Below are 26665 nucleotides of genomic sequence, written 5' to 3'. Positions count from 1 at the left end.
CAAATGCTGCAGAGATGTCTTGATGAATGAAGATTCTTAGATTATTCACTCAAAAAGATTGTTCATTCCATTCCATACTTTCATCCAATAAATTTTTCAGACACTGGTGTGTTAGAGATGCAGGTAAAATAGATAAAAGTCTCTACCTTCATGGAGCTTATTTTTTAACGATGAGCAACTGTGAATCAATCAATCAAATAAGTATATAGTGTGTCAACTGAGGAGTGGACGCCCTCACTGAGAAGATGACATTTGAATAAAGATCTCAAGTTCTGTGGGTAGAAAGCATTTCAGGCAGAAGGAATAAACGGTGTAAAAGCCCTGAGGCAGGAGCATACCTGGGGTGTCCTAAGAACAGCAAAGGACCGAATTGAGTGAAGGAGCGGTTAGTAGGAGATGAGGTCAGAAGGTAAACGAGGTCAGATTAGGTAGGGTCTTGGAAAGGACTTCTACTTTCAGTCTGAGTGAGCTGGAACGCCATTAGAAAGTTTTAAGGAATGTCTTGTATGAGTGATCATTTTAGCAGGCTCATTCTGGTTGCTGAGTAGTGATAGACTGTGGAGTATATGAGTGAAAGCAGGGAAATACAGGTTAATCAACTGTTGTAATCCAGTTGAGATTGTGGTGGTGATGACCAGCTGTGAGGTTGATAAGAAATAGTTGTACTGGGGTTATAACTTGAAGGTAAAATCATTATGATCTGCAGAGGGATTATAGGGTTGAGACAGTCATAGATGATTTTAAACTTTTGGACTGAGCAACGTGAATGATGAAGTTGAAGATAGAAAATATGGGGGGAAATGAGATCTGAGTATTGAGTATTGGACATATTTAATTCAAATGCCTATTAGCTATCCAAATGGAAATGGCAAGGGGGAAGTCGCATGTATACAAGTCAAGAGTTCAGGAGAGAGATCAGGGCTAGGGAGGGAAAATCAGGAGTTATGAATATTACAAAGATTATTTGTAAAGTCATGTAAGTGCATGAGATTATTTAAAAAGCAAATGTACATAGAAAATACAAAAGGTCTACCCCTGAAATGTACTGGTCCAAGAAGATGATGAAGAATCTGCAAAAGGGACTGAGGAGGGAATAGCAAAGTGGGAAAAAAACTAATTTACTTAATTAGGTATGTAAGATAGTACTGGTAGACTTACTAAGATCAGTGATAGTAGAGTGGTGGGAATATAAGCCAAACATCAATGAGCTTAATAGTAAATTGGAGATGAGTAAGCTGAAACAGTGATTATATACAATATTTGTGAAACAAGCTTGATGGTGAAGAGAAGCCAAAAGATGATAGAACCCTCAAGGATAATGTAGAGTTAAGAAATGACTGTTTCTTGTAATTGAGGAAACAAATATCTTTATAAGCAAAAAGGACAAAATTTGCAGAGTACATGAGAAATAGGATACATTTAATTTAATTTAACTCATAGTTTAAACAATATAATTCTATAGAAAGTATATCAGAACATGTTAATACTCTGTTTAATTGAAATTCAAGAATTCATAGGAAATACTCATTAATATAAAGTAATATACTAAATAAGCTCTTATTTTCTATTTCTTGCTGCCATGTAACCTAAAATAATAATATGTCTATTGTCCTCCTGAATTACCTTTCTGATTAACAGTACTCTAAATTTCCTATGCCGGCAAATGATAATTCATCTTGTAACTTGAGTCTTTTACCACCTTAGTGTCGTCTAGCTTACTATTTTTATTCTACTAAAATATTTTAGATTGAATTATTTAGAAGGACATAAGCAATATAGCAAGTGGTTTAGGGCATTACTGTTTATTTCTGTAATATGAGTGCTCTGACATCAATCTTGTATCAAGTTAGAGTGACATTACTGTAGCTGGGGTAAAAAAGATACCTTTAAGTTCATTTGTTAGTTTTCCTAGAATTTAATGACTCTTGGTTCTAAATTCTAATGAATTTAATTACTTGACTAGGCCTTACTCCTTTTCTACTAAGCCCTCCTTAAAATATAGTGTAGCTTTCTCTTTTTTTTTTTTTGCATGAAATTAAAGTGTCAATAATTCCTATTTGTCTATAACATGAAAACAATTTTTATCAAACTGGTATTATGGCAATTTGCATATATAAGTTGTGTAAAGTATAGAATGTTTTAATGGCGGCACAAATACATAATTTTTCTCAGGTTTGGGGAAAGAAGTTAGTGATTGTCTTAAGTATTTGTGACACCAAAATGAAGACTTGAATTGGGCTGTTATGCTTAGAATGTTGAAGTTGAACATGATTTTCTTCCCTATAAATCTGTTTTCTGGAGTTTTGTCATAATGCTGAATACATGCTGATCTGTTCTTTCATAGAGTTTCAACTCTTTCACTATAGTGATAATGTTCCAAAACTAGTGTAGAATTTTGGAGAGGGATAATTTCTGCCTATTTAAGACTAAAAATGAATTCATTTTCTCATATTTAACATAGGGCTTAGTTAATTTTCAATTAGTATTCTAATTTTTCACATATTTAGTGGTATTATCTGTGCATTAAAAAAAAATATATAGCTAGCCAGTATAAAGGGTATAGTTAATGTTAGAGCACTGGTAATTGGGTAACATTAAGAATGAATCAATGATCCTAGCCTTTTTGTTAACATTAAGAATGAATCAATGATCCTAGCCTTTTTGTTTTGTTTTGTTTTGTTTTGTTTGAGCTGGAGTCTCACTCTGTCGCCCAGACTGGAGTGCAGTGGCCGCTCCTGGCCACCGCAGCCTCGGCCTGCTGGGCTCTGGCGATCCTTCCGCCTCAGCCTTCCAAGTAGCCAGAATTACAGGCATGCGCTACCACGCCCGGCTGATTTTTTGATTTATTGCAGAGATGAGATCTCGCTGCCCAGGCGGGTCTCGAACCCGCGGGCTCAGGCAATCCACTCACCTCAGCCTCCCAAAGGCGCGGAATTACAAGCTGAGCCACCGAGCCCGGCGATCCTAGCCTTTTTAATCCAGTTTGGCAAATATTGGGAACCCTACAATATAGAAGACACGTTTGCCAGAAGCTGTGGAAGATTGCTTTAATGTCTTTTAATCAGTTAAGCTATCCACACAGCAGTCACTGGAATGGTGTCCAAGAAGTTCTGTTTTCATGAATTTTGGGCAGCACATTAACTTCAGTTAATTTGAGAAATTAGCTGACATAGGGCTTATTTGACTTCATCATGTTTTCAAGAGTCTCATCATCTTTTTCTAAGAAACGCAAACTATCAAGAAATGTAAGCTGTCAATTTCTACCAGGTCAGGAATTCAGTGATTTCATTTCCTGTCATGTACATTTTAGGGATGTTTTTAATGTCATCCTTAATAATTGGTGTAAGTATGGTATTAGTAGACATAGAAATCTTTTGTTTATTGTTCCTGAATTACCTTTCTGATTAACAGTACTCTAAATTTCCTATATAGGCAAATAATAATTCATCTTGTAACTTGAGATTTTTACTTCTTTAGTGTATTCTAGCTTACTATTTTTATTCTACTAAAATATTTTAAAATATCTCATTAACTCTTTTTGCTTCTACTTTTATCATATAGTATGGATTGCAGTTCTAATTAAGGTAGAATCTTCCAGATAGCCAACATTAATACTAAAATGAAAAGCAAACTACATGATTTTCTTGTAATTTTACAGCGTTTTGAACTCCAAGATTCAGAAAACTCTCTGCTTCCTAAAGAGATTGTAAGAGTGGAGAGGATGACTGAAAACTATGTCTCCCAAGCTTCTGTAACCATCCGAATTGCAGAAAGAGAGGTTACCATTAAGGTAATGAGTGACAGCTTTATCCTTTCTAAGATGTACTTTTTGTGTGTGTGCCTGTTTTTATGATCTAAGTTGGGTTTATGATCTTCCTATAAGTCTTCTCTTGCTTGATAGCACCATATTTATATGTCTGTATCTATACATATATCTATGCCTCCAGAGTCATTTGTGCTTATAAATTTGAAAAGCTCTGGAGAAACAGGGATAGTCTTTCCTCAAAAATCCAAAGTTGACCTCTGGGAGAATCGAGTCAAGGGTTGATTAATGAAAGCATTTTGCACTATGAGTGCTTGGTTAAAAAAAAAATAGTGTTTTCAAACATATTTTAGCTGTTAGTGAACTCTCTTTTCAAGCAAAATGTTTTTCATCTACATGAAACAGTTAAAAGAGGAGCTGTTCTGGTTGAACAGGTTTAGAAGAGGGGAATGGGATTTGATCATGAAGCTCCATCTGCTTGCTCTGCTTCCCTTTTTTCTAGCCCTTTCTTTTAGGGTCCTAACAACCCCACAAAGTCATGGAAAACTAGAAAACACAGCTTGAAAAACTGACTAAGTGAATGCAGAAAAGAATAAATACTTGCCTTCTTATGTTAAAGCAGAACAAACGTTTATGACAAATCTTTTATTTTTATGTTTTTGTTACTGGGTTCTATTACTTTGCTCAGGCTGGTCTTGAACTCCTGAGCTTAAGGCATCCTCCCGAGAAGCTGGGACTACAGGTGTGTGCCACTGTACCTGATTCATGATGAACTTTTTTGTCTTAATATGATACTATTAATATTTATTCACATTACTGTACTTATTCATGGAACTGAACATTGATTATAACTATCATGAGTATTAAGATTTACTGAGTGTTTACTGTATACTAGTCACTATATTTGTGTTTTTGCATGTATTATGCCATTTATATTCCCCGATATCCTTAGAGGTAAGTTTTATTATCTTCATTTTATATATTAAAAAACTGAAATGTAAAGCTGTTAATTGATTCACCCATAGTAACTAGCTAGGAAATGCCACAGCTGAGATTTCTAGACAAGGACACTTTCCACTATACTCTGTCTCCTTCAGATTAATGTCCTCATCCAGCTGATGGTTTGGGATAGAGGCAGGTGCATCAAGTCTGCATTGGAATGACTGTGGGACTATAGTGAAGGAAGTAATATTGGGATTCAAGAGAAAGAATAGAGAAGACTTCAGAGAAGAGGCAGGACTTGAGCTAAGTCTTGAAGAATGACATAAGACTTTTTCAGTGACCCAGGAATGGATGGGACATTTTGGGCTATTTAAACAATATGTTCAGAGGCATGAGGTATGAGCAAGATATCATTATTTGCTTCCCTTTGGTAATAATGGCACTGTAACTTCATTGCCTCCAGTTCCTTCCAGTTAGCATTTCATGTTAGTACCAGGATGATCTTTCTTAACTGCAAATCTGATCTTTCAAACTTAACAATTCTTGAGTTCCATTTGGTGTGTAGTATGATCAAGTTCTGAGTCCTCAGCAGAGCATGGCCCCAGAGGATCAATAAGGAGAGGATAAAATAAAACATGGGAAGAGAGATTTTGCAAACAGATGCTTCCAAGTGGTAAACTAAGATCAGAATAAAAATGATTTGTGAATGTGACTTTTAGAAAACAGGTGGTCATCAGTGACTTTGGACTTTTCCAGTCGACTTATTTCTAGTTAATTCTTTAACTAGAATTTGGGGAAAAAACTTAATTCTTCAGTACTGACATTATTATTATTACATTAAAAATAACATGAAAATGGCATGATTCTTTTGAACATGTCTGATAGCATGGGATTTTAATTTTACAAGAATGATTGATTTAGATGTTTGATGATAATGATCATCTGGTCTCTGAATGCGAAAATGGTTTCTGCACTATTGAAATATTAAAAACAGTATAGAATTGAATTGAGCAAATAATTAATGGGAGACTTTTAAGTGGCAGTTGTATACTTTAAGTTACTAATATTTTGAGAAAAGCATATGCATGTTATATTTACCTCTCTTTAATAATAGGTGCCAGCCGGGACCAGACCATTAAGTCAACCTTGTGTAGCAGACCGTTTCATACAGACTTTAAGTCATAAGCAGCTCCAGGCTGAAATGATGCAGTCTCACATGGTTAAGGACATATGTTTAATTGGAGGAAAGGTAAGAATTGTAGCCTCACTACAAACTTTTGTTTCTTGGCTTTTGGATGTTTTGACTTGTCTCCTGAATAATTGTTTCCATTTCTAGGGTTGTGGAAAAACAGTCATCGCTAAGAACTTTGCTGACACCTTAGGATACAATGTAGAACCTATTATGCTTTATCAGGTACAATCTTCATTTTTAGTACTTAAACTATAAACATATATGTTTAGCCTGTCAGTGAAGTTCCTGGGTATCTTCCTATTAATTTATGACTTGTTAAATTCTTTGATGTATATAAATAACTGAAACAGTAATTAAATTAGAGTACAATTATAATTATTTGGAGCTTTTGAAAGTGTAGGATATCTGATATTCACAATATACGAAGAATGGTTTTTTTTAAAGAGAAATTCATTTTCCAGAAGCCAGGGTGGGGAGGAGAGAGGGATAATATAAAGAGGTTAATTAGTAGTTACAAAAATACAGGTAGAAATAAGACCTAGTGTTTGATAAATCAGTAGAGTGACTATAGTAAACAAAATCCATTTTTATTTCAAAATTGCTAGTAGATAATTTGAGTGTTTCAACATAAAGAAAAGATAAATGTATAAGGTGATTGATATCCCAATTACCCTGATTTTATTGTTCCATATTATATGAATGTATCAAAATATAACATGAACTCTCAAAATATGTACATATATTATGTATATATGTACATATTATGTATAATTAAGAAAATATGTGAGATTAAGAAGAGATTCATTTTAGGTGCATGCACATATACAGAGTGTATTTACTGATAATTTGGAAATCTAAATAAAGTGAATTTCAACTGCAACAGAATATAATTAGGTGTTCACTGAATAGATTATTTTTTAAGTTGTGATAAAGTATGCATAACGTTAAATTTACCATTTTAACTCTTTTTAATGTTCAATTTACTGGCATTAAGTACTTTCACAATTCTGTGTAACCATCATCACTTCCTCTTTTCTGAACTTTCTCATCCTAAACAGAAACTCCATATCCATTAAACAATGACTGTCAAATTCCCTCTCCCTCTCATACCCTAATAACCTCTAGTTTAGTTTCTGTGCCTATGAATTTGCCTATTCTAGGCACCTCATATAAGTGGAATCATACAGTTTTGGTCCTTTAGTTTATTTTACTTCGCATGTTTTCAAGGTTCATCCATATTGTATATCAGAATTGTATTCCTTTGTTTGGCTAAATAATATTCTGTTATATGCATATACCACTCTTTGTCCATTCATCTTTTTTATTTTTAAAATATTTTCCCCACCTCCCCGCCCCCCTTATGCCCCCACAGTTTCCCACTATTGTCAATTCTTTTCTTATGGTATTATGATAGTTGTTCAAGGTCTGCTCATGAGTGAGAACTTGTGATACTTGGTTCTTTGTTTCTGTGAAAGATCGCCTGGTATTATAAACTCTAAGTCCATCCAGATTGCTGTGAAGTTCATGATTTTGTTCTTCTTTATGCCTGCGTAATAGTCCATTGTGTATATGTACCACATTTTTTTAATCCAGTTCTCTTTTGATGGGCAGCACTGTTGGTTCCATGTTCATGCTATTGTGAACAATGCTGTGATAAACATACGAGTGCAGGTATCTTTTTTATAGAATGATTTGAGTTCTTCTGGGTAGATCCCCAGTAGGGGGATTGTGGGGTCATATGGAAGATCGATTTTTAGAACCTTTAGGACTCGCCACACTGTTTTCCACAGAGACCGTACTCCCACCAACAGTGTAGGAGTGTTCCCTTTTTGCCACATCCTCTCCAGCATCTGTTATTTTTTGAGTTATTGATGATGGCCATTCTGACTGGAGTTAGGTGGTATCTCAGTGTAGTTTTAATTTGCATTTCTTTGATGACTAATGAGGCTGAACATTTTTTCGTGTATCTGTTGGCTGCTTGTATGTCTTCTTTTGAGAAGTGTCTATTCGTATCTTTTACCCACTTTGTAATGGGGTTGTTTGTTTTTTTCTTTCCAGCACATTTGAGTTCCTTGTAGATTCTAGATGTTAGGCCTTTGTCAGACATGGAGTTGGCAAATATTTTTTCCCAGTCTGTGGGCTGTCTCCCTGCTCTCTTGATGGTTTCTTTGGCTTTGCAGAAGCTTGCCAGTTTGAGGAGGTCCCACTTGTCTATCTTATCTCTTATGGCGGGGCACTTGGTGTTTAGATCAGGAATTGATTGCCGGTTTCAATTTCCATAAGAGTGTCTCCTGCATTTTCTAAGGTTCTTATAGTTTGAGGTTTTACATTTAGGTCTCTGATCTATTTCGAGTTGATTTTTGTATATGGGGAGAGATAAGGGTCCTGTTTCAATCTTCTGCCTGTGCTCAGCCAGTTTTTCCAGCACCATTTACTGAATCGTTTCTTCTCTCCCCAGTGGTTGGTGGTGGAGGCTTTATCTAAGATGAGTTGGTTGAGAAAGGGAGGTTTTACTTCTAGAATCTCAGTTCTATTCCATTGGTCTATATGCCTGTTCTTGTACCAATACCAGGCTGTTTTTGATTATTGGAGCTTTATAATAAAGTTTGAAGTCTGGGAGTCTGATATCTCCTGCTTTGTTTTTGTTTTTTGTTTTTTTTGCTGAGGATTGTTTTGGCTATTTGATGTAGTTTATGTTTCCATATGAATTCCTGTGTTGTTGTTTCTAGGTCTGAGAAGAATATTGCTGGTAATTTCATGGGTGTTGCATTAAATCTATAGGTTGCCTTAGGTAGAATGGACATGTTAACAATGTTGATTCTTCCAATCTATGAGCATGGAATGTTTTTCCACTTGTTTACGTCATCTTTGATTTCTTTGAGCAGTGTTTTGTAGTTTTCATTGTAAAGGTCTTTCATGTCTCTGGTTAGAAAGATGCCAAGGTATTTCATTTTTGTGTGTGTGGCTATTGTGAATGGAATTGGGCTTTTTATTTGGATTTCTGTTTGTTTATTATTGGTGTATAGAAATGCAATTGTCTTTTGCACATTTCTTTTATACCCTGAGACTTTGCTAAAGTCCCTTATTAGTACAAGGAGGTTTGGGACAGATTCTCTTGGGGTTTCAAAGTATAGAATCATGTCATCTGCAAAGAGGGATAATTTGATTTCCTCTTTTCCTATTTGGATACCCCTGATCGCCTTCTCTTCTCTGATTGCTCTAGCTAGGACTTCCAAAACTATGTTGAACAGGAGGGGTGAGCGTGGGTATCCTTGTCTTGTTCCAGTTTTCAAGGGAAATGGTTCCAATATCTGTCTGTTTAGCAGTATGCTGGCTGTGGGTTTCTCATAGATGGCTCTTACGATTTTAAGGTATGTTCCATGTATGCCTAGATGTTCGAGGGTTTTTATCAAGAAGGGGTGCTGAATTTTATCAAAATCTTTTTCTGCATTTAATGATATAATTGTGTAGTTTTTGTTTTTAACATCTGTTGATGTATTTAATGACATTTATGGTCCATTCATCTTTTGATAGACCACTGAGTTGTTGCATTTTGGGTATTATAACCTTTTAACTATTCTAAATAATTCTGCTATGATTAATGGTATACAAGTATCTGTTTGAGTCCCTGCTTTCAATTCCTTAAATAGATACCTAGGAGTGGAATTACTGGGTAATGTGGTATTTCTATGTTAGCCTTTTGAGTAACCAATACACTATTTTCCACAACAGCTGCACCATTTTACGTTTCCACCAGCAATGCATGAGGGTTCCAATTCCTCCATATCCTCATCAACACTTATTTTCTACTTTTATTTCTGCTTTTTATAATAGTAATCTTACTGAGTGTGAGATAGTAACTCATTGTGGTTTTGATTTGTAGTTCCATAATGACTAGTGATGTTGAGCATCTTTTCACTGTATAACTTTTTTGAAGAAATGCTTATTAAGTTTCCTTGCCTGTGTCTTAATTGGTTTGACTTTTTGTTGAGTTGCAGGAGTGTGTGTGTGTGTGTGTTTCTGTGTGTGTGTGTGTGTGTGTGTGTGTGTGTATACACACACATATATTCTGGATATAGAACAACTCAGGCTCAGAAATATATGATTTGCAAACATCTTAATAGTGTTCTTTGATGAAAAAAACTTTTAATTTTATTGAAGTCCAAGTTATCATTTTTTTTGCCTGTTTTTGTTGTTATAGTCAATAAATAATTGCCAAGTCCAATGGCATGAATTTTCCCCTATGTTTTCTTCTAAGAACTTTACAGTTTTGTTACACTTAAGTCTCTGATTTATTTTTAATTAATTGAATTAATTTTTCTGTATAGCATAAGGTAAAAGTCCAACTCAGTCTTTTGCATGAGGATATCTATTTCCTAGCACCAGTGTTACAAAGACTGTTTTTTTCCCCATTGAATGGCTGTAGCACTCTTATTAAGAATCATTTGACCATATATTCAGTGGTTTATATCTGAACTCTTTGTTCTCTTCCATTGGTCTATATGTCTGTCCTTATACCAGTATCCCATTGTTTTGATTATGTTAGTTTTTTAGTAAGTTTTTAAATCAAGAAATGTGAGATGTCCAAATTTGTTCTTCCTGTCTAGGTTTACTTTGACTACTCAGGATCCCTTGAGATCATGAATATTAGGATGGATTTTCTATTTTTGCCACACACACAAAAAAAAGCCCCAGAGATTTCAATAGAGATTGTATTGAATCTGTAGATTATTTTAAGTAGTTTTGTCATCTTAATGATATTGTCTTCTAATTCAAGAAAATGACTATCTTATTTATGTCTTTAATTTCTTTTAGCAATGTTTTGTAGCTTTCAAAGTACAAGTCTTTTGTCTCCCTAAGTATTTTTGGATAGGTTATTTTGGTGGATGTACATGTTGTATATACTAAGGTAATACGGGAAACTCTACAACTGGTGTTCTTACAGAGTGAACTTTTCTATCATATATATAGTATATGCTTTTTGTAAAGATCTTCTAAGACAGTTTTATACTGCTAATTTTTTAATTCTATATGTTAGTATTTGGCTGGTTATGGTAGCTTCTTACTTATAGAAAAGAGTCTCTGTTTTTATTCTTTGAATGATTTTGAAAGTAAATATACTATTTACTTCCATTGTGATTTTAGTTGATTCTTTGGTTACATTTTTTAGTTGTTTGTGATACTACATATATTTATATTTAAAATGTTATTTTTTTCTGAAAAATGGCATTTAAATAAGTAGTTGTGACCTTAGATTATTTAGTTAGCTGCTCATATTTTAGGTACTTCTGTTAAGATTCCCTTCCTGCTGCTTTAAGATATTTTATGCCTATTGATTGCACTGGCCAGAATTTGGAAGGAAGTATATGGTACTAGTAATTTTGGGGCTACAAGAAAAAGGATCTGTTGTAAAGATATAGGGAGAATTCCCTCTGAAATTATTTTTTTTCTTTCCTCTGAGTAATTTCATTCATTCAGAGTATCAGGGTATCATTTAGGATTTTGAGTTGCAATGAAAATAGCTCAGGCGAAATGGGGACCAAGGGGAGGCCCAAATTTTTCCTGTACAATGAACACTTATGTACCTAACCCTGAATTGTACCCCACGTCTTTAAAATAAAAATAAAATAGCATTGGAAACAAAAGAGAAAGTCTCTTGTCTTTGAGCAAAACTGTGGTGAATCCATACCTCTATTGTTTTGTACAGTTTTCATTTCATTGTCTTTCAAGAAAGACAGATAAATATAGGTAGGTAAGAAAGATGATAAAGGTAATTAACATAATTAACTATTGAAGGACTTAAAAAGTTCAAATATTTTTACTATCTCTATGATCTTAAAGATGAAATCTATGTAGAGGCATATGATCCAAGTTTATGAAATTGTGATTAATATGAATTAAAGTGCATAAACTTGAACTAGTAGAGATACCTTGAGTCTTAAAATATAAACATGTAAGGAAAAGAAAATAAATTTCTACATTTTATAGCAAGAGACAAGTTTTAGAATGAACAAGCCGGGCTCGGTGGCTCAGCCTGTAATCCCGCGCCTTTGGGAGGCTCTGGTAAATGGATTGCCTGAGCCCGTGGGTTCGAGACCTGCCTGGGCAACTTGGCGAGACCTCATTTCTACAATAAATCAAAAATCAGCCGAGCATGGTAGCGCATGCCTGTAATTCCGGCTACTTGGAAGGCTGAGGTGGAAGGATCGCCAGAGCCCAGCAGGTCGAGGCTGCGGTGGCCGGGAGCGGCCGCTGCACTCCAGTCTGGGTGACAGAGGGAGACCCCAACTCAAAAAAATAAATAAATAAATAAAAAATAAATAGAACGAACAGAAAATCTATTTTGAAATGAGTTTTTATAAGTTGATTTTAAGTCTATTAGATTTTTTAAGAGAAATAAAGATATTTGACAGTATATATCTCTAACAATTTATGGAAGATACCTTGAAGGATACCCTTCTTTCTTACATAATCATGTCTCTTGGCATCTTTGTCAGATCAGGAGATGAATAGTTGGCTCATTGTGCTAGTTCATGTGTCCATAACCTTCCATAGCTCATATCAGAAATGATCTGAGTGTGGCACTTTATCATCTCACCAACTTCTTCACCATCAACTTTCTAAGTTTCAGTGAAAATGCTTTTCTACAATCATCAAGGGGGAAAAAAACCCAAACCATCAATATATTTTGCAAAATAACTTAAGATTTATTATAAATATCTTATATTCCACTTGGAGGTCATAAGCATAATTTACCTTTCTGGGTGCTTTTTCTTTGAAATAATATGGAGACGATCTTGAGGGAAATATTTATTTTCTCTTTGACTCCATCTTAATTTATTAATAGTATTATTTATACAATTATGTGCATGAATATTTTATTCACATTAAAATAAAAACTACCATTTTAAAGACAACTGTAAATAACTTATACCTCATCATTTTTTTCCAAACAGTGTTATGACTGTATCAGGTTTCTGTAGTCAGTTTATGGTATTTTTTACACTGTATGCTTGAAGTGTGAAATTTATGTTCACTTCATTCTGTTCTCCATTAAAGCAATGACCAAACAAAAGAGCATATATATAGCTAATAATTCAGATATCTTACATACATTAGAAAACCACTTGAATTATTCCACCATTGAGGATGTTATCTTAATATGTGAAGATACTGACTTAAGAGTCTGAAAACAGATTTTCTTATGTATTTTTGACAAATGACAATAAGCTCATAAAAATTTATTTGAAATTTTTTTACTTTTCTGTTTAGTTTGTTGATAGATGGGTGAACAAGGTTAGGAAGATGCAATCATTAAAGTTGATAGCAAGTCTTTCTAGTTCCTGATACAATCCTGAGTTACAAAATCAGCCTGATCCAGTTTCTGTCACAGAATAAGATCATTTAATAATATCAATCCTCTCTCTGAAAAACATGGGTGATGGTAATTGAAATGCACATAAGTTTCTCACAAAAATATTTTGCCTGTTTTTTTGCAAATACCCTATTGGCCTTTTAGATATCCTGCAAGGATTGGAGCAATTGTAGAGGTAAGGAAATTAATCACATATTCTGAAAACCCTTTTTCTTTTCCCATTTTTCTTTCCTGCTTATTAATCTTCAGAGAAAATGTTTTTAAAAAGTGGTTCTTGGACATACAGGCTTTGGAAAGGGATAGAGAAATATAATTGTAACATGTTTTGGAGGTGCATTTTTTTCTTTCTCTCTTCATGTGGTTTCTTTCCATGAACTGGATCAAAGTATAGTTAGGCACTATATTGACACTTGCAGATTTTATAAATTGTTAATCAGTTGGTTTTCTTTATATAAACCTAGCCCTTGTGATTAAATATAAGGCTTTTTAATCTTTTCTTTTTTTTCTTTCTTTTCTGCTTATACTTACATATGCAACTCATTAATCTCTCTGAGGCAGAGGAATTAATAGAATTAAAGAATGATTTTGGTTTTTATAATAATACACTACACACTAATGAAAAAGTTCCAGAGGTTTGACCTAACATAGAGAATTTAGTGGGAACAAACAGATCCACCATCTGTTTTCCTAGAAGATGTGGAGCCTTCCCTGTTATTTGTACATGTATAAAGCTACACTTAATCTGTGGGTTTTGCCTTATTTTTAGACTTGACTATTTTTAGAACTGCATTTCATACGAAGTAAAAGAAAAACAGAGCTTTAACACAAATTTGTGGCAGTATGTAAAATAAACTTTATAATGGACTATAAAAATCATAAATCATTTGACTCAAGTGTTAGGTCAGATTTTTTTAACTGGTTATTCTTTTTATAGTGTCGAAGCCAGTGATTTCATAGTGTTGTGGAAATACAAATTTTTTTTTTCCTTCATAACCAGATAAGAACATATTTTCAGATTTCCTTCTATACCATCATTAATATACTGGATCTGAGATTTGTTTCTTCTGATTAATTATTAATGAGATTACAAGCCAGGTAAAATCCAATTAAAATTTTAGGAACATGTAAGTTTATGGGACTTTTAATGAAAATAATCATGGTCTAAAACATGTTGAAATCTTAGGATCTTCTTTGACTGCTTAGCTAAGTTTTTCCTTCTATAGCTAAACTCAAACCAATTTGTTTTCTCCCTCTTCCATCTAATCTACTATCCCTGCCTCTTGTTTATCCAAATACAATGGAAATACCTTTTATTCTCCCTCACGGGTTTTTAATTGCCCTGACTTAAATTCATTGCTATACTTCTTGTCTTTGCCTTGACTTTGCACTTTTCTCTCATAAAGATTTCAAGATATTTGTATTCATTTAAGTGGTTTATATTCAACCTTGGAGGCTGACTTTTTACATGGTTCTATAGCTCATCCTGTTTTCTTGCTTTCTTACTTTGCTATAATCTTTCGTCCTTCCTGTAGTTTTAGTATTTTTTTTTGTTTTTTTCACAATGAATAACTTTCACAAGGCTATCTAATAATTTGCTTACTTCAACTCCTTACAATTTCTTTTATTTAAAAAAATTCTTTTCCAAGAACAATGTATGTTGTTGATCACATCAGAACTTTTTGTGGTTGACTTGAGCAATCCTTTTCAAGTCCCAGGCTTACTAAGGCTTTTGTCTCATATCTTCAATTTCTCTTTGATAATGCTATTGCTTTGTCTCCTGCCTCTTATATAGAATTTATTTTAAAATTTAAAATGTATTCCAGTCCATCAGAATATAAAATTTAGTACCTATGTTAGTCAGGATTCTCCAGAGAAACAGAATCTATAAAGATATGTATTATAAGGAATTGGCTCATGAGATTGTGGAGCTGAGAATTTTCATGATCTGTGTGCTGGAGACCCAAGAGAGCCAGTGGTGTATGTAGTTCTAAGAGGAGTCCAAAGGCCTGAGAACTAGGAGAACCAGTGGAGTAAGTTCCATCTGCATAAATCATGAACTTCGCAGCTCTGGATGGACTTAGAGTCTATAATACTGAGTGCTCTTTCACAGAAACAAAGAACTGAGTTCACATGTTCTCACTCATAAGTGGACCTTGAACAACTATTGTAATACCATAAGAAAAGGAATGACAGTAGCGGGAAACTGCAGGGTGTGAGGGGTGGGGATGTGGGATTTCATTAGTTGGGGGGGAGCACACCTCACCAACAAGGGTACCTGCACAATGAATATTTGTATACCTAACCCTAAATTGTACCCCACAATTTTTTTTTTTTGAGTTGGAGTCTCACTCTGTCACCCAGACTGGAGTACAGTGGCCGCTCACGGCCACTGCAGCCTCGACCTGCTGGGCTCCGACGATCCTTCCGCCCCAGCCTTCCGAGTAGCCGGAATTACAGGCATGTGCTACCACGCCCGGCTGATTTTTTGATTTATTGTAGAGATGAGGTCTCGCTGTCCAGGCGGGTCTTGAACCCACGGGCTCAGACAATCCACTCACCTCAGCCTCCCAAAGGCGCGGGATTACAGGCTGAGCCACCTAGATACCCCACAATTTTAAAATTAAAGAAAAAAGATGTATGTCCCAGCTCAGTTGCAGTCAGAGAGAGAGAGTGTGAATCCTTTTTGTTCTATTCAGCCCTCCAACTGATTTGGATAAAGTCCACCCATACTGGACAATGCAGTCTGTTTTACTCAGTCTGCTAATTCAGATGCTAATCTCACTCAGGAACAACCTCACCAGCACACTCAAAATAATATTTCACCAGATATCTAAGCATCCCAATGTTAGGTTGACACAAAATTAACCATCACAGTGCCTAAAGACTTAGTAGAATAAAATGTCCCTTCAAATTATAAGAGACATTGTATTAAATATGATTTCAGATTTCTTGCTTAAATAGCAGAAGCATACTATAAGAGGATAAATGACTATTTCTAATGTTGTTTGCCAGAATTTAATAGATTGATGACATTAAAATTAATTTTAATATTATTCATACTTATAAAGTTATAAATATTATATCTTGCATGGGATAGTTACTTCAGAAATTTTTATCAGTGCACACATAGGGAATTTACAGATTAAATTGCAAAACCACAAACCACAGCCCTTATGCCAATAAGTTACTTCACAAGTGTACTTTATTGGAAACAATAAAGTATGGATGATTCTCTGTAATATGCCACTACAGGAAAATGTTACTCAACTTATACCCAGCTAATCGTAAAGTCATTATTATAGTTGTTGCCTGTGCATATGCATACTGACACTTTATAACATGTATTCATTTTTAAAATAATGATGAAATAAATTAATGCATAATAAATAAATCTTAAAGCAACTAGTTGAATTTCCTCACTTATCACATTTTTTAAATCTTCATATTGCACTTACACTTTGTTTTTATGTAAAAATACCACAAACTTTGTTATCCATATTTTTCCAGCTTCAGAAGAGAACCAAAACTCACTTGATAATGTTCAGTTGAATGCATACTTCATGCCTTAAATACACAGGAAAGAAAGTTGTTTTATGTAAAAGGTATATAAAGAAACAGTTTTACAGATTGTAGCTAAATACTTAAGACTCATCTATTGCCGTTCTAACAAGAAATATGTAATTTAAACAATAGATTAAATCAGGAGATGTGATTATAATGGGAAGATTTTGTGAAGATTTCCAAGAAAAAAAAAATCCATGACAGTTATTGAGAACTGAATAAATACTTTTACTATTTGGAGACTTAATTCATGATGTCTTTGGAAAACAACTCATTTCTCTACCCCAAATAGTTTGAATAGAGGATTTATGCACATTCACTCACTGTCTTTCTATTCTTTTTAAGGACAATTAAGTTTTATGAATGCGAACCAAACAAATGGAGGACCCGCTATAGCAGAATTGACAAAACTTTTTTCTGTAAATGACCAGATATAAGTATTTTAGGCTTTGTGAGGGTCTCTGTTAAAACTACTTAACTCTGCTATTGTAGTGAAAAAGCAGACTAGGCAATACATCAATGAATGAGTTTGTCTGTGTTTCATCTTATCACATTTTTTATGTTTTTTGTTTATTTTAGTCATGTTTATTGAGGTATAATTTATACACAGTAAAACTCAGTCCATTTTGATAAACACACATACTTTGTATAGCCACCCACCACAATCGACATATAGGGTATTTCCATCACCTCAAAAAATTCTCTTGTTCCATTTTATAGTTCACCTAACCCCAACTCCTGGCAACCACTGATCTGCTTTCTATTTCTATTATTAGTCTTGCCTTTTCCAGAATGTCATATTAATGAAATTATACAGTATGCGCCTTTGCATCTGTTTATTTTTCACTTACATAATGTGTTTGAAAGTCATCCATGTTGTTGCATGTATCAGTAGTTCATTCCTTTTGATTGCCAAGTACCTTATCACATTTTTATGTGTTTATGTCAGTATTTCTTTCTGTTTCTTATATAGTAGCCATATGACTGATGCTCTGCTCTTCTCTCTTAGGTTAGCAACACTAGTTTCCTAAACTTTCTACTGTTTCCAGCTTGGGTTTTGCCCAGTCCATCCTTAAAATACTGATTTTTTCTTCTTCCTAATTTTCCCTCTACCTTAAACCTTTTAATCATATCTCACAGTTTGCAAGATAATATTCAATTTCTCTTGTTTAGCACAACCTGTGCAATTAATGTTTACCATGTAACTCCAGTCGCCAGGAATGATTTGAGGTTTCCCCAACATGCCTTACTGCCTAACACAGCCATGCTTCCTTGTACTGTTCATGCTACCTGAACTCCCCCTTCTGCTGTGGGCCAATTTGTTTGCTCTTCAAAACTTAGCTCCACTGTCTGCTCTGATCTTCTGTAAATCCCCCACTTGATTTATATATCCTCCCTCTTTGTTTCAGCATCACTTAATGGCCTTTTTAATGGCACATGTCATTCTGTAAATAATAATTACTATATTCCATGAACTCCAAGATACTATCAATTGTAAGATATACCATTGCTTTATGTACTACTAAGAAAGAAAAATATTGCAAATTAAATTATGTCACAGAACTTTGTCACTTAGAATTTTTTATTTTATTCTTTTTTCCCCTTTTTATTTTTTAATTTTATTTTAAAATTGTGGGGTACAATTAAGGGTTAGGTATACAAATATTCATTGTGCAGGTACCCCTGTTGATGAGGTGTTCCCCCTCTTCCTCAGGTAGATATCGACTACTATTAATCCCACCTCCCTGCCCCCATAGTTTCCCACTACTGTCAGTCTTTTTCCTATAGTATTATGGTAGTTGTTTAAGGTCCACTTATGAGTGAGAACATGTGGTACTCAGATCTCTGTTTCTGTGAAAGATCACTCAGTATTATAAACTCGAATTCCATCCAGGTTGCTATGAAGTTCATAATTTTGTTCTTAATGGCTGCATAATATTTCATTGTGTATATGTACCACATTTTTTTATTCAGTCCTCTTTTGATGGGCAGTACTGTTGGTTCCATGTTCTTGCTGTTTTGAACAATGCTGCGATAAATATATATGTGCAGATATCTTTTTTATAGAGTACTTTGCTTCCGAGTATATTCCTAGTAGAGGGATTGCGGGGTCATATGGAAGGTTGATTTTTAGAACTTTTAGGAATCGTCACACTGTTTCCACAGAGGCTGTACTAATTTATACTCCCATCAACAGTGTAGAAGTGTTCCCTTTGCACCACATCCTCTCCAGCATCTGTTATTTTGTGAGTTATTGATGACGGCCATTCTGATTGGAGTTAGGTGGTATCTCAGTATAGTTTTAATTTGCATCTCCCTGATGATTAGTGAAGCTGAACATTTTTTCATGTATCTGTTGGCTGCTCATATGTCTTCTTTTGAGAAGTGTCTATTCATATCTTTTGCCCACTTTGTAATGGGGCTGTTTGTTTTTTTCTTTTCAGCACACTTGAGTTCCTTGTAGATCCTTGATGTTAGGCCTTTGTCAGACATGGAGTTGGCAAATATTTTTTCCCAGTCTGTGGGCTGTCTCCCTGCTCTCTTGATGGTTTCTTTGGCTTTGCAGAAGCTTGTCAGTTTAATGAGGTCCCACTTGTCTATCTTATCTCTTATGGTCTGTGCATTTCAAGTTTTGCTCAGGAATTGGTTGCTAGTTCCAACTTCCATAAGGGTATCTCCTGCATTTTCAAAGTTCTTATAGTTTGAAGTTTTACATGTAGGCCTCTGATCCATTTAGAGTTAATTTTTGTGTATGGGGATAGATAGGGGTCCTGTTTGACTCTTCTGCATGTGGTCAGCCTATTTTATTCTTAATGAAATAACTTTATTAGGCATATACATACTTCTTGAGCATGTAGAAAAAGAACAATGTAGATATAATAAATAGGTTGGATATTTTAAAAACTTCTTCACCTTTGGAGTCTGACTCTTCTAAAGCACTTTATGATTCAGTTATGGATGTTCGTGTTGTTTCACATAATATTCTCTGTGTGCTCTCTGTACTTGGTCAGGAACCAGGATTTGTTTACAGGATTTTCTTCCAAGCTACAGACAGTCATTCTGCTCATTTAGATACTGGTACTTTCTTGATTTTTACAGAAGATGTTGACAGAAATGTTTTTAGGCAACAATGAGAACTCATATTCTTTTCCCAAATGGAAAACATTTAGTGGTTCAACTTTTAAACTTGTCTGTATTATGTGTTCAAAAGTGCAAAGTGTATCTTAAAATTTAACTATGCAGGATGGGCATGGTAGCTCATACCTGTAATCCCAGCACTTTGGGAAGCTGAGACAGGTGGATTACTTGAGCCCAGGAGTCTGGGATCAGCCTGGACAACACAGAGAGACTTTGTATTTGCCAAAAAAAAAAAAAAAAAAATCCCCAAATTAACCAGCTATGGCGGTAAATGCCTGAGGCCGAAGGACTGCCTGAGCCCAGAAAGTTGAGACTGTAGTGGGCCATGATCGTTCCACTGCTCTCCTGCCTGGGAAACAGAGTGAGACTCTGACTCAAAAAATCAATATGAGAATTCATATGGAACCACACAATACCTCAAATAGCAGTATACATTTGGAAGGTTCATTTTTGAAGAAACTATCTTGTGTTGCATAAATTTGCCATTTGATAGTTAGTTTTATATTTGCTTTAAAAAAACTCCTGGGTAATAAGTGACATTGAATACTTTTTAAAATACCTGTTAGCCATTTGTATGTCTTTTTTGAGAAATGTCTAATTCAGTTCCTTTGCCCATTTAAAAATTGACTTATTTGTTTTTTTGATATTGAGTTGAGTTCCTTATATAGCTTAAATATTAACCCTTTAGCAGTTATATAACATACAAATATATTTTCACCTTCTGTAGATTGACTCTCTGTTGACTGTTTCCTTTGCTGGGCAGAAGTTTTTTAGTCTGATGCAACACCATTTCTTTGTTTGCTTTGGTTGCCTATGTTTTCCAGTTGTATCCAAAATATTGTTATCTAAACCATTATCTAGAAGCTTTTAACTTTTTTTAATAGTAATTTTACGGTTTTAGGTTGTACATATGTTTTTGATCCTTTTTGATTTTTGTATATGGTGTGAGATTATTTTCTTTTCCCTGTGGATATCCAACTGTCCCAGCACTATTTATGTGTGAAGAGTCTATCCTTTCCTCATTATGTCTCCTTAGCTCCTTTGTTGAAAATCAATTGGCCATAAATAAGTATATTTATTTCTGGGGTCTCTATTCTGGTTCCTTTGGTCTATATATTTGGTTTTTTTATGGTACCATGTTGTTTTGATTACTATTGCTGCATAGTTGTTTTGAAACTAGATAATGTGATGCCTCCTGTTTTGTTGTTTCTTTCCTCAAGATTGCTTTGGCTATTTGAGGTATTTTGTAGTACCATATGAATTTTCATATTGATTTTTTTCCATTTCTGGGAAGAATATCATTGGAATTTTGATAGGAATTGACTTCATTGAATCTGTAGATTACTTTGGGTAAAATGAATATTTTAACAATATCAATTCTTTCGATACATGACACAAGATATCCTTCCATTTACTTGTGTCTTCTTCAGTTTGTTTCATTAACGTTTTATAGTTTTCAATGTACTGATCTTATTCCTCATTGGTTACATTTATTACTAAATTTTTTTTTATGTTCTTGTAAATGGGATTGTTTTCAGATAGCTTATTGTTAGTGTATGGAAACCTTGATTTTTGTATGTTGATTTTGTGTCCTGAAACTTTACTGAATTTTTTTTATTAGTTCTAATAATTTTGGTCTTTAGACTTTTCTATATATATTATCATATCATCTGCAAATAGAGACAGTTTTACTCCTTCCTCTCCAATTTCAATATTGTTTATTTCTTTTTCTTACCTAATTATTTTAGCTGGACTTTTAATACTCTATTGAAGAGTGGTAAGAATGGACATTTTTGTCTTGTTCCTGATCTTAGAGGAAAATCTTTCAACTGTTTACCATTAAGTATGATATCTATGGATGTGTCATGCGTGGCTTTTATAATGTTGAACTACATTCCTTCTCCACCTTATTATTGAAAGTTTTTATTATGATAGCTTTTTTAGCACCTACTCAGATGATCATATGATTTTTGTCTTTCCTATTTATAATGTTGTGTCAAATACATTGATTTGTGAATGTTGAACCATCTTTGCATTTCAGTGGTAAATCCCACTTGATCATTTAGTGTGATCCTTTTAATGTGCTGTTGAATTCAGTTTGCTAGTATTTTGTTGAGGATTTTCTCATCTGTGTTCATGAGGAACATTGGGCTATAATTTTCTACAGTGTTCTTTTCTGGCTGTGATATCAGGATAATTCTGACCTTGTAAAATAAGTTTGGAAGTATCTCCTTTCCACTTCTTCGATTTGTTTAGGAAGTTTGAAAATAATTGGTGTTAAATCTTTTTTTGTTGTTGTTGTTGAGTTGTAGTCTCACTCTATTGCCCAGGCTGGAGTGCAGTGGCATGCTCACGGCCACCCCAGCATCAACTTGCTGGGCTCCAGCAATCCTTCTGCCTCAGCCTTCCAAGTAGTCGGAATACAGGTGCATGCTACCATGCCTGGCTAGTTTTTGATTTATTGCAGAGACGAAGTCTCACCATGTTGCCCAGGCTGGTCTCGAACCAATGGTCTCAGGCACTCCTCTTGCCTCAGCCTCCCAAAGTGCTGGGATTACAGGCTTGAGTCACTGCACCCAGCCTTAATTCTTTTATAAATGGTTGGTAGAATTCACCATTTAAGCCATCAGGTAGTGGGATTTTTTTTCTGTTGGCAGTTTTTGATTACTGGTTCAATCTCCTTACTCATTATTAATTTGTTCATATTTTCTGATTCTTAATGATTCAGTCTTAGTAAGTTGTATATTTATAAGAATGTATCCATTTCTTCTGGGTTATTCATTTTATTGGTATATTATTGTTCATAATGATTTCTTGATTCTTTGTATTTCTGTGATACAAGTTGTGATGTCTACTCTTTATAATTTTGTCTTATTTTTTAAGTTGATCTAAGTAAATGTTTATCAATTTTCTCTTTTCAAAAAACAACTCTCAGTTACATCAATCTTTTCTGCTCTATTTCATTTATTTCTGTTCTAATCTTTATTATTTTCTTTCTTCTGCTAACTTTGGGGATAATTTGCTCTTCATTTTCTAGTTTCTTGAGGTATTAGGCTCTTTATTTGAAGTTTTTGGTTTGTTTTTTTTTTAATGCGGGTACTTATTGCTATTATCTTCTCTCTTCGGAGTATTTTGTTGCATCTCCCATTTTGTTATGTCGTCATTTTTGCTCATCTCAAGATATTTTTTCATTTCCTTTTTAATTTCTTTTTTGACCCTGATTGGGTCAGTTGGTATGGAGCATGTTGTTTAATTTCCAAAAAATATTTTTGTTATTTATTTTTAGTTTTATGTTATGGTGGTCAGAAACAATACTTGATATGATTTCAATTTCTGTAAATTTGTTGAAACTTATTGTATGCTTTGGCTATTTGAGGTATTTTGTAGTACCATATGAATTTTCATATTGATTTTTTTCCATTTCTGGGAAGAATATCATTGGAATTTTGATAGGAATTGACTTCATTGAATCTGTAGATTACTTTGGGTAAAATGAATATTTTAACAATATCAATTCTTTCGATACATGACACAAGATATCCTTCCATTTACTTGTGTCTTCTTCAGTTTGTTTCATTAACGTTCTATAGTTTTCAATGTACTGATCTTATTCCTCATTGGTTACATTTATTACTAAATTTTTTTTTATGTTCTTGTAAATGGGATTGTTTTCAGATAGCTTATTGTTAGTGTATGGAAACCTTGATTTTTGTATGTTGATTTTGTGTCCTAACATATAATCTGTCCTGGATATTATTCCATGTGTGCCTGAAAAGAATGTGTATGCTGCTGCTGTTGGATGAAAAGTTCTATATATACCAGGAGTGCCAAAAGTATGTGTACACATTTTAAGAGATGTTATCTATGAATTTCTTTTAGTTTACCATAATCAGAAATATCTGAACGCTGATGGTGTAACTACTTTGAGCACCTCTTTTAATTGCAGAAGTCCAACATGACTTGTATTTATCTTTTAATTTTAATACTATTTCTTCCAATCTTAAAATGCGTATTTTTTTTTTTTTTTTTTTGGCACCTTCAGTATATGTTAGGCTCATTTGTTCTACAGTGTTGTTCAAGTCTGCTCTTTCTGCATTGACTTTCAATCTGGATGATGTATCCATTGTTGAAAATTAGGTGTTGATTTCCCCTGCTGTTATAGTATTGCTGCCTATTTCTTTCAGATCTGTTAATATTTGCTTTTTATATTTAGATGCTTTGATGTTGAGTGCATATATACTTATAATCGTTATATTCACTTGATGAATTAACTCCTTTATCATAGCACAATGACTATCTTTGTCTCTTGTTATAGTTTTAGATTTAAAGTCTATTTTGTCTGATAAAGTATAGACAGATTTGCTTTCTTTTAGTTGCCATTTGCATGGTATATCTTTCTCCATTCCTTCGCATTCAAACTATGTGTCCTTAAAGCTATTGTGAATCTCTTATAGGCAGTATATAGTTGGATCTTTTAAAAAAAATCTATTCCACCATGCTGTGTTTTGATTATCGAATTTAGTCCATTCACATTTAAAGTAATTAGTGATAGGAAAGACACATTACTGCCATTTTGTTAACTATTTTCTGACTGCAGTAATTCTTTATAAATCATTTGTTCCTTTCTCTCTTACTATCTTTATGATGTGATGACCTTTAGTAGTGCTATGCTTTGATTCCTCTCTCTTCATCTTTTGTGTATCCACTATAATATTTTCCTTTGTGGTTACCATGAAGCTCACATAAAACTTCTTATTACAGTCTATTGAATACTAATAATAACCTAACTTTGACTACATACAAAAACTCTACACTATAACTTCTCTTTCCCTCACATTTGATACTATTGATGTCACACTTTACTGTATATTATTTATTCATTAACCAGTTACTACAATCATAGTTCTTTTTTTAATACTTTTGCCTTTTAACTTTTATTCTAGAGTTAAAAGTGATTTATGCACTGTCATTACATTTCTAGAGTATTCTGAATTAGACTGTATTCTTACCCTTTCGTGTGCTTTATACTTCATATGTTTTCCTGTTGTTAGTATCCTTTTGTTTCAACTTTAAGAACTTCCTTTAACATTTTTTGTAAAGCAAGTCTAGTGCTGATGAACTCCCCCAGCTTTTGTTTGTCATCTGGGAATGTTTTTTTCTAGCCTTCATTATTGAAAGCCTGCTTTGGCTGGCATTTTTCTTTTCTTTTCTTTTCTTTCTTTCAGCACTTTGAATATTTTATTATACTCTCCATTTCTCCCTGTATTCATTCAACTCTTCTATTTCTCACCTAGTGAACAGATGTTTGGATTCCTGCTGTACAGTATTTCCCATGGACGAACAATTCAGGGAAATTGCTTTAGTTTTGTGATGAAGGTACCAAAAGGAATGCATTAAGTCAATCAAAAGAGTTGTCAAGTATTGAGTCCATACCACACTTCTTAGCCCTCTCCCCATCCCCTTCACTTCCCATGGCCAATTATCAATCTTCCATCATTGCTTTTTGTGGGATCAACTATAACCATGGGTTTCCCTAATAATTCTCATCCACCATCCCTGGACTCACTAAGACTAACGGAAAATCATTTGGCATATAAAATTTTACTTTACAGAGTTTTTAAGAACATATCAGTTATGTCATTTGAACATATATAATTAGAATATGTTGCATTCCATAATTTATTTACTAAAGTTGTATTTAGAGTGACTTTTTGAAACTGTAAATCAGATCATGTCATTTCTGTTTAGAATCTGCCAGTGGCTTCCCATCATACTTAGGGTAAAATAAAAACTCTACCCTGGCTTATGAGCCTTCCTTAATGGGATTACCCATTAGAACCACTCAAGGATTTTAAAAAACTTCCATGTTCAGGTTCTACCACCAGAGAGTCTAATGCAATTGTGGTTAGGTGGCTCCCAGATTTCAATATATTTTAATTCTAACAGGCAGCCAGGGTTGAGAACCACTGTCCTACAAGACTGTTTCTCCAGCTTTCTTCCTACCTGTTGGATCCTCTGTTGATTGTTTCAGTCAGTCTCATGGGTTACTTCCAGTCTTATAAATGTGTCATTTAGGACATTTTCACAGGCTGTTTTCTCAGCCTGGAATACTCTTCGCTGATCTTCACGTGGCCTTCTGACATTCTAATACAAGGGGGACCCCACCAAAAAAAACAGAATGATTTTTTGGAGGGTGGGCCCCTTGTAGTACAGGCTTCCCTGTTTGGTAAGTGTTCTAGGAAGCCATCAACATTAGTGTTCCAGCTAGCATTGTGAGCTGAGTTCTGCTTCAGTGAATTTTTTTTTTTGGAGAGTCTTTCAACACATTTGACTATTTCATGATGGGTAGTTTATGAGCACCCCTGCCCACAGTGTGCTGACTGTTCAGTTTTTGACGAAAACAGCATTACCCCCATACCCCAACCTCCGTACTCACTTACCTTGCCCTGAGTGACTGTATTTTGTTTCCTTGATGAAAAAAAGTCCTCAAAGAGAAATGTCTGCCGATGTGGAAGAGGTGAAACAATAAACAACAGAAGCATTAAAAGATATCCAAATTGAAGAGTTGAAAAACTGAACAGTGGAAAAAGTGTCTCAATAGATATAATGCATCAGAGAGTACTTTGAAGATGACTAAAGTTTAAACATGTAAGAATAGATGCAGTTTTTAATACATAAATTCTGTTTGTTTTGG

The 26665-nt window shown here is 34.3% G+C and overlaps 1 protein-coding gene across 1 annotated transcript in view; it reads left to right on the top strand.

Moving 5' to 3' along the window:
- Window positions 1–26665, top strand: part of VWA8 (von Willebrand factor A domain containing 8) — a 256138-nt gene that overhangs the window by 95460 nt on the left and 134013 nt on the right. The window contains exons 10-12 of the mRNA XM_008067589.2: window positions 3659–3790; window positions 5820–5954; window positions 6042–6119. Of these exons, the coding sequence (XP_008065780.1) occupies window positions 3659–3790; window positions 5820–5954; window positions 6042–6119 (345 nt within the window). The remainder of the gene's footprint in view (window positions 1–3658; window positions 3791–5819; window positions 5955–6041; window positions 6120–26665) is intronic.

Source organism: Carlito syrichta, unplaced genomic scaffold, assembly GCF_000164805.1.
Source record: "Carlito syrichta isolate Samal-C Ts95f unplaced genomic scaffold, Tarsius_syrichta-2.0.1 Scaffold309718, whole genome shotgun sequence".
In the NCBI taxonomy this organism is placed as follows: Eukaryota; Metazoa; Chordata; class Mammalia; order Primates; family Tarsiidae; genus Carlito; species Carlito syrichta.
This window is presented reverse-complemented; position numbering and strand designations above follow the sequence as displayed.